This window comes from Carassius gibelio, chromosome B11 (assembly GCF_023724105.1).
Source record: "Carassius gibelio isolate Cgi1373 ecotype wild population from Czech Republic chromosome B11, carGib1.2-hapl.c, whole genome shotgun sequence".
Lineage (NCBI taxonomy): Eukaryota > Metazoa > Chordata > Actinopteri > Cypriniformes > Cyprinidae > Carassius > Carassius gibelio.
Genome location: NC_068406.1, coordinates 25,162,475 through 25,177,263, shown reverse-complemented (window position 1 = coordinate 25,177,263; position 14,789 = coordinate 25,162,475). Strand labels below are relative to the sequence as shown.

At 34.6% G+C, this 14,789-nt stretch overlaps 2 protein-coding genes across 3 annotated transcripts; both read left to right on the top strand.

Moving 5' to 3' along the window:
* The first annotated feature begins 3,506 nt into the window (after positions 1–3,506).
* Positions 3,507–7,539, top strand: si:dkey-93h22.8 (uncharacterized protein LOC449943 homolog). 2 transcript variants are annotated; one of them, XR_008155852.1, is made up of 4 exons: positions 3,507–3,809; positions 4,937–5,296; positions 6,238–6,305; positions 6,836–7,539. XR_008155852.1 is itself a non-coding variant. In XM_052568663.1 (4 exons), exons 2-4 carry the CDS (start codon positions 5,026–5,028, stop codon positions 6,940–6,942), a joined length of 429 nt encoding a protein of 142 aa, XP_052424623.1. In that variant the 5' UTR covers positions 3,507–3,809; positions 4,937–5,025; the 3' UTR covers positions 6,943–7,539. The 2 variants fall into 2 exon arrangements, 1 of the variants encoding a protein (XP_052424623.1); XM_052568663.1 differs by having other exon boundaries at positions 6,238–6,288.
* A 545-nt stretch (positions 7,540–8,084) lies between these two features.
* ogal (O-GlcNAcase like) lies at positions 8,085–14,749 on the top strand. Its single transcript, XM_052568664.1, has 16 exons — positions 8,085–8,301; positions 9,026–9,077; positions 9,160–9,257; positions 10,386–10,516; positions 10,628–10,799; positions 10,906–11,004; positions 11,210–11,482; positions 11,555–11,653; positions 12,418–12,644; positions 12,725–12,902; positions 12,979–13,064; positions 13,150–13,242; positions 13,342–13,400; positions 13,479–13,599; positions 13,668–13,791; positions 14,346–14,749. Exons 1-16 carry the CDS (start codon positions 8,259–8,261, stop codon positions 14,480–14,482), a joined length of 1,992 nt encoding a protein of 663 aa, XP_052424624.1. The 5' UTR covers positions 8,085–8,258; the 3' UTR covers positions 14,483–14,749.
* Positions 14,750–14,789: the final 40 nt, after the last annotated feature.

Sequence of the window (14,789 nt, the reverse complement as noted above, 5' to 3'; positions counted from 1 at the left end):
TAATGTTTATACAACTTATTTTAATCTTCTTTATTATATAATAATTGATATATTCTTTTATTTAAATATTTTACAAAAAATGTATGTATTTGTTTTATTTCTATCAATTCATAAAAATTATTTATACATTTTTGTTTTTATTCGTTATTTTTTATCTTTTTGCTCTTGATTTTTTTTGTTTAATTACTTTTTTATTTAATTGTTTTGTAAATGTTTTACACTGTTTTCCTCAAGACTTTTCTCTAAACACTCCCTTGCATCCATGATTTACAGGCATGTCACACTGTTTCCAGCTCTTTACAGCTTCTAAATCATCTAATTTGAATGTTATTTTTAACAGATGACCAAAATATGCTGCTATGAACACTGTGTAAAAATAAAAAATACATCCAATCACCATTATAACCTGTAGATGGCAGCAGAGGAGCACTTACTGCCTTATTAGTCACTCATTCATACTTTTCACTTATACTTTGAAGTTATAAGAATACAATTATAAAATCACTATTATAAAATATCAAATCATCAAGAAAATGAGATTTGGTCAGAGTTTCACTCTTTTTAGAAAAACCACCTTTTCTTCGATGTGTGACTAAATCACATAATAATATAAGACTATAGAAGAATAATGGTACGTTTAATTAGACTACAATATATATCTTTTCCACTTAAAAATGTGATTTTGCTCATGCTACAGTTAATAAAATACATTTCATAAGCTTCACAACTCAAGCCTAGTTAACGAAACTAAGCGAAGGAATAAGGACTGCATTGTATTTCAGGTGTGTCTCTAGTAAGATCATTCCTCCGCTGAGGAACAGAGAAACAAACGCTCCTCAAAAGATCCTGAAGATCAGATCTGAGACTCTAAAACAGGATTGATGGAGAATCAAGTAAAGCTGAGCTGCTTCAGTCCAGGAAGAGTTCATCTGGAGATAGTACTGACCTTATTCTGACCTTACATTATAGAAATGTGTGTGTGTGTGTGTGTGTGTGTGAGAGAGAGATCCTGTACCTCTACTGAAGCTGGTTGTCTCTCCTGTGTCTCTGTCAGGTTTCTCTGCGCACACGTTAATCTCTAACAGTGAGTATGAGACTGTTTCCTTTAACACGTGTGTTCTCTCTCTCTCTGTCTCTCTCTCTGTCTCTCCCCCTCTCTCTCTCTCTCTCTCTCTCTCTGATCTGGGATCAGATGATTGCACCTCCACACATGATGGAGCAGCTTTTAGCGCTGGTGTTCTGCTGCCAACGGCTGATGGGGTGTCAGGTTAAAGGTCAGGGGTCCTGTGTGTTGACTGAGGCTTTCTGCGGAACAAAACACACACACACACACACACACACACACACACACACACACATTTGAACAACTTTAAAAGATGATTTTCTCAATATTTCGATTTTTTTGCTCCCTCTGATTCCAGATTTTCTAATAGTTGTGTCTCAGACAAATATTGTCCTCCAAACAAACCACACATCACTGGAGAGATGATTTATTCAGCTTGACTTTTGACCCATGTGACTGGTTTTGTGCTCCAGGGTCACATATATTGAGCCTATATATCAGTATGTATTACATATATTAGTTTATTATATATCACCTATATTAGATGAATAAACGTTAAACAATACACTAGTTGAAGGAAATGTAAAGTGTGTGTGTGTGTGTGTTTTCTCTCTTCTAGGTTTCATTAGAGAGGTTTTTTAGGTCTCCTGCCAAATTCTGAGAGGCCACTGAAACGGGAAACGAGGGAAGAGGAAGAGAGAGAGAGAGAGAGAGAGAGAGAGAGAGAGAGAGGAATTAACAGCAGAACATGTGGAAATAATGCTCTTATTAAAACTTTTCTAGTTCTTTGAGAAGAGTTTAATGTGTTGTACTATCTACTTTATCTATTTGTATGACCAATAGCTTCCCTATTTTGTCTAAATAAATTAAAAATAAAACAATAAAAAACAAAATCAAATGTTTTAAAATCTACACATGTAATTTAGGCATTATAATGATAAAAATGTATATTCATAAAGATAACATTTAACAGAGCTATTAATTTATTAGTGATTTTATAAGATAATATAATGTAAAAATGGAAGAGATGAACGTTTGATATCCAGTATTCGCTAATATATATTTAATATTGACCTTTAGCAATACATAATGAAAGAAATCACAATTAAAAAAACTTTTTTTTTTGTAAAATTGACATTACAATTATTGTTTTTGTTAATACTTTGAATTAGATTTTATTTTAATATATTCGGTTTTCATTATAAATTATATAAACAAAATAAAAAAATGTTTATTTTGTGGTAAAATAAAAAACGGAGTTATCTGTTTTTGCAAACAAACTCTTCATATATAAAATTAAATAAATTGTTACTATATAGTTAAGAAAATTTAAATAATTATAGTCTGGGTATATACAATTTAATATATTTTTTAATACATTTTAGATTATATAATTTTAGTTATTTAGTACTTAAAATTAGAAATAAATGTGACATTTTATAGCATATTTTTGTCAATGTTTGTTTCAAAAATGTTTTTTGAAAACATTTTACTTCTGAAAACCAATGGGAATTATGTAAACAACTGTATTATTGAAATGCAGAATAGAATAAATATTTGATTTAAAAAAAAATCTACATTTTGCGTAAAACCAAATTTCTGATAGAAAGTTTTAAAATTCATACTCTATTTTCTTGTAATTATTTTTATTGAAACTATTAATTAAAAATAATAAAATACATTTCGTTAATGTTATATTCATTTGTTACTCCTGTAAAAATGTGAAATTCAAATGTACGAAGCTTTCAGTATTTAACCATTTCCTGTAGTTACTACGATATTTTTACTGTAGTTACTATGTTAACGTTTTCTAAGGGCAGTATGATGGCGTTTTAAAGTGCAAACATAATTGTAATTACCGGGTAAAATAATTTTAATTCTATTAAGCAATGTCATTTTTAACAGACTGTATTCAGTAAAGTGCTGTGCTGTAGTTACAGGAAATATGACTTAAATTCACAGATTATAGGACTGTTGTAATTCCTTATCATGATGACTTTACATCTTTGAATTCACTGGAATATAAAGGTCAGAGTTTAAATCAGACGTTGTTTTCAAGGTCAAAAACATAGGTTTCCATAATGTACTTGAAGTGCTATATTTTTGCGCACTAATTTTGTACTCAATATACTAATAGTGATTCATTAGTACTTCTTAAGTGTACAACTAAGTGTACTTAACTGTGCTATTTTGGGACATTATGAATATGGACTAAAATGTGCTTTTGACATACTATTTCTGTTTTTAATTACCAATTGAACCATCTTTACAAGTGTACTACAAGTAGTGATTAAATACAGAAATAGTATGTCAAAAGCACAATTTAGCCCATATTCATAATGTCCCAAAATAGCACAGTTGAGTGCACTTAGTTGTACACTTAAGAAGTACTAATGAATCACTTTAAGTACAAAATGAGTCTGCACTTTAAATACATTAAGAAAGTGTAGTTTTGTTACCTGGGCTGTGTGACTTGTTTTATCCACAGGTCGAATTTGTGAAACGTGATGTTCCCGTCTTTGAGCTGGATGTCGGAAGGATCTCAGATGCTCTTCACGGAAGTCTGGATCCGTCCATTTTATCCATGTTTCAGGAGAAGAGGCTGACGGAGAGCATGGAGAGCGAGGTGTCGCTGCTGACCGCTCTGACCGAGATGTTGGAGCGCGTGGACGTCGAGACACTGTCGCCATTCGACACGCTGCCGGACGCACACATATTCTCGGCTCAGAAGAGTTCGGATCACACGGTTAGTAGTAAGAATTTTTTCCAATTCTTCATATCTGTTTTTTTTTTAAATAGCACAATAAATATTGTATCATGGACGTCATATCGTGATATTATCGTATCGTGAGATTTTGATATTGTTACATCCCTATTGTTTAGTGTTGCAAAAAAACACGTAAACTTGTTTAGTTAAAGAGTAAGTTTCACTCCCAGCTGATGATGGAAGAAGTCAAACCAGAAATGTCTGTAAATCACACTGTTGTTCAGTTGTGTTAGCAGAAAAAACAAACCGATAACCGATAACCGATAACCGATAAATTGGCCAGTTGTTTAAAACTAGTAACTAGTAAAATAGTGCTCACTAGGAATTAAAAAATAATCACTTAATTATGAGAATGTTTTTGTAATAAGTAATAATAAAGTAGTTTTATTTAGTGATTTATAAAGTATTGTCATGAAATATACTATTTTAAATTATGTACAAGAAAATAAGAGAGAATAAAATAGCTAGAAAAAGAATTTAATCAATCATTTTCACATACGGTAGTTTTTTAATTTTCAATAATAATAATAATAAAATATTTTGCTAGTTTTATACATAACTACTTCAAAAAGATTGTTTTGTAACAAAAATCTGAAAATGGAAATGTTTAATATTTTATATATATATATATATATATAATAACTGCTTCATCACACATTATTTTAATTTCATTAAATATTTAACAATTTCCAAGAAAACATTAACATTTTTGAAATCTAATTTTCACATGACATGTACAATTTTTTATTACGTAAAATATATAATTCATATTATATGTATTTTACCCTTGTATTTCTGTTCCACAATTACTTTTAAAACTATATTATTTTGTGCACAAACATTCTCAAAGTGTATATATATATATATATATATATATATATTACACATTATATATTTAATGTAAAAAAAATATATTTAATGAAAATGTGTTCAAAGCAAGGTTACAGACAGAAACAGACCATAACAATAAGACGACTTGCGCTTTAGTCAAAACCAGCGATGCTTTACAAGTGAAGAAAACCGTGACTTTTGCGTTAAACTTAATCTGCGTCCACGAGATTCCTCCAGACGATGATGAGATTTACTCTGACATCACTTCCCCTCAGAAGCCCAAAGCGCTCAGTATAGACCAGTACCGTCTCCTCAGACAGAAGAAGCCAGCTCTGGAGGAGAAACCAATGGACTTTCGAACCAAATGGCCTTCGCTTCACCAGCTTCCCAACCACACACATCTCCATCGCAGTCGCTGGGAATCTCTCGTCTCTCTCGGAAAGATACAAACACGGCTGTAGGTCTTTGCATTGACCCTCCAAACCCGGTTTTAGTGCCCTTGAAACCCACACGACAGCCCATAATCTCAGCCTCAGAACCAGACGCTGGTGTTTCTTGTGAAGAGGTTCGAGTCTCTGAGGACGAACCCGAAGCTTCAGGAAGGAGACGGAAGCAGACGACGTGTGGAGCAATCGGTGAGCAGAACGTTCGTCTCGTTCGGAAACATATAGATATAAGTTTAAATACAATATTTTGTTTCGGCTGGTTGCCAAAGCTTAATCAAGTTGGACTGGGTTTTCATTTAGTTTTATTTGATGTAATAAAACAACTATAACCATAACTGAAATAAAAAAGTAATAATAACTAAACAGATTTTTTTTTAAATAACAGAAACTAATACAAATTATATAAATATTATTTTTTTTAATAAAAACTAAATAGACTCAAATATAAAACATATAAAGTAAATTATTTTTAAAGGTTTAGCTAAAATGAAAAACAAATATAAAAATTGGAATAATTTTATATAATTATATATATACACACTTTAATAAAAATGCAACCAAATAAAAATGACAAGGAACATAATAAAGAAAATGTAAAAGAATATGAATAGTTACTAAATAACACTATCTGCTTGATGTAGTAAAATAACTAAATAAAACGGAAATAATTTTTTTTTTTTTTTTAAATAACAGAAACTAATAAAAATGGGGGAAAATATATAAATATAAAAAACAATTAATTTAAAATATTAAGAAAAACTATCAGAAACTAAATAGACTCAAATAAAATAAAATAATATAAAATAATACTCTTTAAAGGTTTAGATAAAATTAAATTTAAATATAAAAACAATGTTTCTAGAATAATAATAGATAAAAAAAATATATGTATATATATATGTGTGTGTGTGTGTTTAAAAACTAAACAAAAGCTACATGCAAACATTGTATTAAAAAAATTATATATATATATGTATATATTAAACTTACAAAAACAACAAGATTACTCAAACTTAAAAATTAAAATGGGAGGGGGGTGGAATTCAAATGATTTCTGTAAAAAGTACAGTAGTATATTCGTGATCCTAAAATGAAAGTGTGAAAGAGTCTCATGCGGTGTGTGTTTGCAGGGATTGAAGCGGCTGATCTGACCCGTCTTCTGGAGCAGTTCGGGACTCATGGTAAATGATCAATACAGGTTCGTTTATGATCGCGTGTAATTATCCAGACACTATCAGCTCATTTACATCAGATCAGATAAGAACAGGTGCTTTATCAGCACTCAATCATTTCAGTCCATAAAAGCTTATCTTGCCTCAGATTTAATTGATTTGTCTCCTCGGGACAGAAGAGGATGTTGTCACAGATTTAATGCAGTCAGAGACGAACACGGTCCCAGTGTTAATAAAGCAGAAAAATATTACAATACTAATATTTCTTATTTGATCTATTTAGTAATTAGTTTTTATTTACTAGTAGTAATAATAAGAAATATATTATTTTATAGCTATATTGTATTTTTTGCCTTAAAAATAGCCTTTGATGGCGACATGGCATTAAATAAAAATCTATATATATATATACATATAACAAAAATCAAAAATTTTATTAGAAAAATCACAATTTTTTTTTCACCAATCCTGGAGCCCTACTGTTAATGCTTTGCGTAATGTATTCTAAACATCAGGATGTTTCGGTTTGGCATTTATTTCTTATTCTGTTCTTTAGATTCCAATCGAGATGTGGCTCCAGCATCCAGGAGCCGATGCGAGTCGTTCGACTTCGACACGCTGCTGAAACAAGCTCAGAGAGGACGGAAGATGAGATCTTCATGAATCAGACGCTGATTTCACCACTGACCAATTTAGCTGGTTCACATTCTGGGTTAAGTCCAAGTGAAGCTCTATCTGGGAATAATGGTGATATAAATCCACGTAACATTAGACAATCACATGCTGCACAGAAGAGCTGCGCTTGAACTTGATCTGGAAAAGCTGTTTTGTTGTTGTTTATTTTTCTGACTTCACTAAACTGGCTTTGCTTTCAGCTCTCTATTACTTGACACTTAAAACCCTACTTTTTCCTCATTAAATGTTGTACATAAGAATGAAATGGCATGAAAGGATGAAATCATCATTATGAAAGCAAATATAACATGCATATATATTTATATATGAAAACACATTCCCTTTGTTTATAACTGAATAAAAAGGTTTATGTGCTAATGAATGGTTTATGTTCTGTTACACTGAACTCAAAACACTGTAAATTTAATCATGTATTATATATGTCAAAATAAAAGATGTTAGAACAAACGTAATAATTAAAACATTTGACAGAATGGGTTGTAATTCTAATATGTGTAGTGTTTGTGGTTAGTGGGTGGTGTTAATATTAATGTTTGGATTGTCTAGTTCCACAATAATCACCAAATGTGAAGTGAATAGAAAAGTTATTGCAGATTAATCATCAGAGAATTCATCGAATATCCGCAGATCGTACTCACGGATCGTTTTCCCGCCTAAAACGATGTCACGTGACGGAGGGCGACGTCATTAAGCAACTGAAAAACTTGTAGATTAATTACCATTTAAAACGATATTCCACCAAAAACATGTCTAGCTTGAAAGATTATTTGGAAGAAATGAAGAATCAACGACTTTCTTAATGATTATTGGTTTGTTATTGTAGAAGTTCGTCACGTTTGGCAAACCAATGTTTAAGTTCCTTTATGTTCACTTCAGCGTTATTTTCAAACATTTCAAAGGCACATTTGACAACTGTTCATGCAATTATAATATAGTTTGAAATGTAGTGACTTTTGTTAACATTCAGATAGTTTAATCGTAGATTTACCTTAAACAGCTGTAGAGTTGACGGTTTGACGAGCAGAAATTGGGCGGAGCCACGCGCAGAAAGTGGGCGGGGTTTATTTGACAGCTGTTGAAGCGCGCATGCGCGACGGGGTGACCACGAGTTCAATAAGGAAGCAGAGAGATCATAAACATGAACATTATTTTAAAAGCGGTGTCAGTTCAGTGTCGGCAGATGCACAGACCTCGGTTCAGATCCATTCAAGAGCACAGAGAGCGATCATCTACATGCTCGTGACAATCCCCTGATCTTTAGATCTGCTGCAAAACCAGGAATCATGTCCAAGATATCCAAGATGTTCCTCAGTGGAGTCGTCGAGGGTGAGTGGGTCACCAAAAACATATGATTTAACATAAAATAATGTAATATAATATGATCATTCTTCAAATATAACGATACAATAAACTATTCATGTTAATGCGTTTATAATGTGATACTTTTATTTAGAAATTAAATATACAATAAAAATATTTGCATTGTTTTTACTTAGTATTTTTTATATTTTGCAGTAAAATATTACACGTTTTTTTGTACTCATTTAGTAATTGATTTATTTTAAGCAGCAGTATAATATTTTTAATAATTATTATTATTATTAATTTAAATTTACTTTCTAGCAAGATTAGTACAATAATAATATTTTATTTAGTATTTTTTGTTTTAATTTTGTAGCCATAGCAGGAAATTATTATAATTTTGTTTCCATTGCAATATTAATATTATTGCATAAATGTAGACAAATCGTGCAGCCCCAAAAGTGCAGCATATCCGAATTTTAATTCACAACCACAATTTTTATATTGTTTTCAATAGTATTTTAGTGCTATGATCATGCTAATAATAATGCATAGAGTGTACCACTTATATTATTATAAATGAAGGACATCTGAAAGGTGTGTGAATATAATAAACAAGATATACAATTTGTAGAATATTTCATATTATGTATTACAATAAATACACAAGACTGTATTGCTGTGTTGTTGTTGTAAGTTGTGTTTGTGAAGGGTCACAGCTGTATGAAGTGATCTTTGTGTGCTGCAGGGTTTTATGGGAGGCCGTGGACTATGAGCCAGAGGAAAGAGCTCTTCAGGAGGTGAACGAACCGCTCTTATCACATGCCATCAGCTCTTATCAGCTCATTTATCTCACTTCTTCTCTGTGTGTGCGTGTTAAAGAGAGCAGAAATGGGGCTTGAACGCATATCTGTACGCCCCAAAAGATGATTACAAACACCGGATGTACTGGAGGGATCTGTATTCACTGGAGGAAGCAGGTGACGATAAGTGAAGCTGCACACTCATGCATTCAGCAGACACTATTATCCAGAACGACCTCCACATGCTATTTAAGTGTATCTTCAATAATAATTACCATATTTTCCAGACTGTAAGTTGCACTTTTTTTCATAGTTTGGCTGGTCCTGCGACTTATAGTCAGGTGCGACTTATTTATTAAAATTAATTTGACATGAACCGAGAGAAATGAACCAACAGAAAACATTACCGTCTCCAGCCGCCAGAGGGCGCTCTATGCTGCTCAGTTCTCCTGTAGTCTACACTGAAGACATAGAGCGCCCTCTAGCGGCTGGAGACGGTAATGTTTTCTCTTGGTTCTTGGTTCTAAATAAAGGCGACTTATATGTATTTTTCCTCATCATGATGTATTTTTTGACAGATGCGACTTAAACTCAGGTGCAACTTATAATCCGAAAAATACGGTAATATTTTTGAAATACATTTTAGATTGAAAGGTTAAGACTTTTTAAAATTAAAAATAATGTAAAAGTTGAAAAACAATTATACATATTTTTAATATCATAATTTCTTTATTAAAATTTGTACATTTGAATATAATATAATTGGATATAATGCAAAATTATTTTTGGCTCGTAGAGGTGGGGAAAACATGCTATTTAAGCATATCTTAAATAATAATTTATATATTTTTAATTATTTTTATATTGAAATGTTAAGAAATAACTTTATTAAATTTAATGACAAAGTTTAAACACAATTATATATTTTTTATTTGTTTAATGGCATAATGTATTTTTTTTAAATGAGTCTATTTTAATATAATATAATTGGATATAATGCAAAATTATTTTTGGGCTCATAGAGGTGGGGAAAAAACATGCTATTTAAGCATCTCTTCAATAGTAATTAATATATTTTTTTTTACATTTTTATTTTAAAATGTAAAAAAAAAATATTTTTTTTTTAAATAATGTAAAAGTAAAAAATATATATTTTTGTTTAATAATTGAATGTATGCATTTAAATATAATATAATTTTTAATAAGTTTTTAAACATTGCATTTCAATGAGTAGTGTATTTGATTTCTAGTTGTAATGTAAAAGCGAGTCGTTTCTGAAGATGAGGTGTTGGTTGTGTCTTCCAGAGCAGCTGATGACGCTGATCTCCGCCGCTCGGGAGCGTAACGTGGAGTTCATCTATGCCATCTCTCCAGGGCTGGACATCACCTTCTCCAACCCTAAAGAGCTGACGGCGCTCAAGAGGAAGCTCAGCCAGGTGCACACCGCTGGAAACAATCACATCTCTATCACATTACTAATAAAGACAGAGACAGTTCATCACTCATGTAAAGCATCTGTGTGATCATGTATTGTGGACTGCGTGCAGGTGTGTGGCTTCGGCTGCCGGTCGTTCGCGCTGCTGTTTGACGACATCGAGACGGAGATGTGTCCGGCGGATAAAGAGGCGTTCAGCTCGTTCGCTGAAGCTCAGGTGTCCGTCACTAACCAGGTGTTTCTGCACCTGGACGAGCCGCACACCTTCCTCTTCTGCCCCACAGGTAAACACAGCCGTCTCAAAATAACCAGCATTCTCAGTGTTGAGCGTTTCTTCAATACACAACAAAATACTCTGGTGTCATTATTTCTGTAATCTGGTTTGTGCAGATTACTGCGCTGCGTTCTGCACTCCTAGCGTGCCGCTGTCTGCGTATCTGAACACGGTCGGAGAGAAACTCAACGCTGGGATCGACATCCTCTGGACAGGTAGCATCACTAACATTCATGCATTTGGCAGAAGCTTTTATCTGAAGTGACTTGCATTGCATTCAGAGTCTGCGTTTGATCAGTGCATGCATTCCCTGCGAATCAAACCCATGAGCTGGATGCATCACTAGTGCATGAATGCATCGTAATGGAAGTTGCATGAAGGCAGTTTTTCGACATGCAGAACATGCTTGTGTCCCGTCAGGGCCGAAGGTGGTGTCCCAGGACATCAGTGTGGCGTCTATAGAGGAGGTGTCCGCTGTCCTGAGGAGACCGCCGGTCATCTGGGACAACATCCACGCTAACGACTACGACCCGCAGAGAATGTTCCTGGGACCCTTCAAGAACCGGCCCACCGAGCTCATCCCTAAACTCAGAGGGGTCCTCACCAACCCCAACTGTGAATTTGAGCTTAACTTCGTGGCTGTTCACACGCTGGCCACCTGGTGCAGCTCGGGACACAGAGACGTCTCTATGGGTAAAGATCGCTTCTGTTCACACCGCTTCGTTTGCATCATTTATTAATGTCTGTGATGTCATCGCTGCACAGATGGAGACGATCAGGGCTCGGACTACAACCCCCATGAGGCTTTGCGGCTGGCGCTCTCTGATTGGCTGGTTGAGTTGGGCCGATCAGATCAACCTGATGGTAAATACATTTTTAAAAGGCCGTCAAAACATTTCATTACTTGATATTGATAAATATGTCAAATATCAATTTCAGTTTAACTTCTCATTTAAATACACTGAAATACTAAAATAAACAAAAAATGAAAACTACATAGACATTTTTTTTAAAACCTACTAAAAAATTACTAAAATAAAAAAACAGAAAATATTAAAATAATATGAACAAAAGATTAATAATAAGATTATATACACAGCTCATATTTCACCCTTAATTCAAAGAAAAATGTATGTTTTTCTTATAAAAAGCCTATTTTTAGGATTTTTATGCAAATTAAGCATTGTAAGAAATTCTCATTACTATAAAGGAAACGAATTATTTTTTTCAATATATTTTATTTAAAAAAATCTGATACTGTGATTTGCTGAATTAAAAAAAAACATTGAATCAGTGTTATTTAATATCATTCATATAGTTTTTGTTATTGTTTTGAATTATATTAATAAAAAAATCAGTTTTCATTAAAATTTCAGTTAATTCTTTTGTGTTTTTATTATTATTAATTATTCTTTTATCTAGTTTTAATTATTCGAGTACTTCAAATGACACGTAAATGACAAATATAGTAAGTTAAAGTTCTAGTTTTATTCTATTGAACGTTTTTATGGTTTTAGATAATAGATAAGACCCTGTAGAATCAAAAAACACCTGCTTAATTGGCATTAATAGTAATGTTGGAATCCCAATCACTCGTGATTATTCCAGCGGTGTGTCCCTGTGTTCAGGTGCAGGAGCGGGCCGCTCTAAACGCCAGGCGTCTGACGAGGAGCCGATGCAGACGGAGGGATACGCTCCAGGACCCGGAGACAACCCTCTGTACACCGCTGAGCCGCTGACGCTGGACGACCTGACGCTGCTGTCCGAGCTCTTCTATCTGCCGTACGAACACGGAGCCACGGCCGTCCTCATGCTGCAGGAGCTGCACTGGCTGCGCAGAGAGGATTCAGAGCGGGTCAGGGTCACTGCATGCACTGTGAGTTGTTTTGGATATAATGCGTTGATGTAAATGTACCTGTGGCTGGATCTCCGCAGGATAAGGAGGAATGGCGGCGGAGAGCGGAGAAGTTTGACGATATGTGCAGCGCTGTGGTGCGGATGTTCAACAGACTGTCCAACGTTCCCAACCGGATCGTCCTGTACGACCTCTACAACTACATCTGTGACATCAAGAGCGGCGTCACCATGGCCAAAGCCTTCGTCAAGACCCTGGGTGAGAGACTCGAGACGCTCGTCCTCAGAGATCACCCTCATCATGATAACACAGCCCTCGTGTGTTTGTGTTGCAGGAGGTCAGACGCCTCACCCCGCGCTCGCTCTGACCGATGACCCCGAGCCCTGGGGCTTCAGAGGAGGCCTGTCCGGAGAGCTCCAGGTCCTCACCTCATTTATTATATATGAGTGTTATTGTTTTAGCTGTGTGGTGTTAGCAAGGTGCTTCTGTTTGTGTTGATGTTTAGAGGATGCTGCCGTCTCACGGGATCCGTGACCTGTTCCGCAGTCCTCCGTCCACACGCGTGTACACCATACGACCCTGCACCCCTAGAGACCAGGTGACACGCTCTTAAAGAGACAGTACACCTCTAAACCAGCAGCTACTCGCCTTCCTCTCTTTAACATGTTCCATTTCTGTGGTGATGATTGTTGTCCAGAAGATCTTTAAGGAGATGCAGATCGAGACGCAGCAGAAGGTGGAGCTGGTCGGTGACCGGTGAGAGGAATACACTAGTTAGTTTAGTTAAGTTAGTCACCGAGCACTTAATCAAACTGGTTTCTGTGTCTGCGTCAGGCTGGTGGAGGGTCACGTCACGCCGTCGCAGAACTGCAGTCTGATCCTCGACGACGCGGCTGGAGTTTGTGGTTATGCCTTCGCCCTCAGCGATGCCAAGACAGCCATGACTAAAGCTCAGGTACAGAAACAAACTCAAGTGTTAAAACCTCAGAAATGTCTTGATCTGACCCTTTGTGTTCCCTCCAGTATCCAGAGACGATGCTGCAGGATTTCCCATCAGTCATGGCCGTTCAGATCCACTCCAGAGTTCCTGATCACAGCACGGCCAAACGGCTGATTGAACAGATGCTGTCAGCGCTGAGAGACAGCGGTGAGTTTAACAACACTCTCCACCAATCAGAGCGCTGCACTGACATCAGCAGCGTTACATTACTCACCAGTCTCACCGCACTCTCAACAGTTGATCGTAGAACTGCACGATTAATCGCTAAAAGATCACAAGTATTATTTCTGTTTTATTGTCTTTAATGTCATCACAGAAATACTGGGATGAAAGTTTATAAACACTGTGATCAAAATAGAGCAAATCACCTTTTTAAAGAAACTGGCTTATATTGTCTCACCACTAGATGGCGACAAGTTACCTTTTAAAAATATTTATTGACTCCTTCATTCAAGAGATTTGTTCAAAAACGCTGATTCATCCAGTAATGAAGCAAGTATTAATGAGTGAGTCATTGAATCATTCACTCATCGATATAAAAAATGGGTTATTATATTTTAAATAATAATTGTAAAATTGTAAATAGACTGCAGTAATTCATATATTTTTCTCACTTTATTTTGTTTAGTTTAGTATCGTGATCTCTATTTGTTACACACACAAAAAAATTTATTCTCAAGTTGTTCATTTTATGGTAACAGGGTCTAAAGGAGTTTTCAGTGAGTTCAGATCCAACGACCGACGAATGTTCGACTTCCTGAAGACACTGGATGTGTTTCAGGTGCTGAAAGTCGACGGGCTTCCGACCAACCTGATCATCATGGGAACTAAACTCTGACAATCTGATGCTTTATAACGCATTCTGTGATTTAAATACATGACTTAGTCCTTACTTTAGTGTAAAATCTGTTTAAAACACAAAACATAAATTAACCCAGGCACAAAAAATAAAAAAAAGTCTGAAATTAATAATAAATCTTTATTTGCATATTCATTTTAAATGTATTTTAATTCAATCACATAAATCGAAGGAATATTAAACATATCCAGTGTAGGTTATACACTAAAAAACATGAAAATCAAATAAAAATAACATAATAAAGTATGTTTTGAGGTGTTGTAGTTTTTAAAAGAAAGGCATTTTT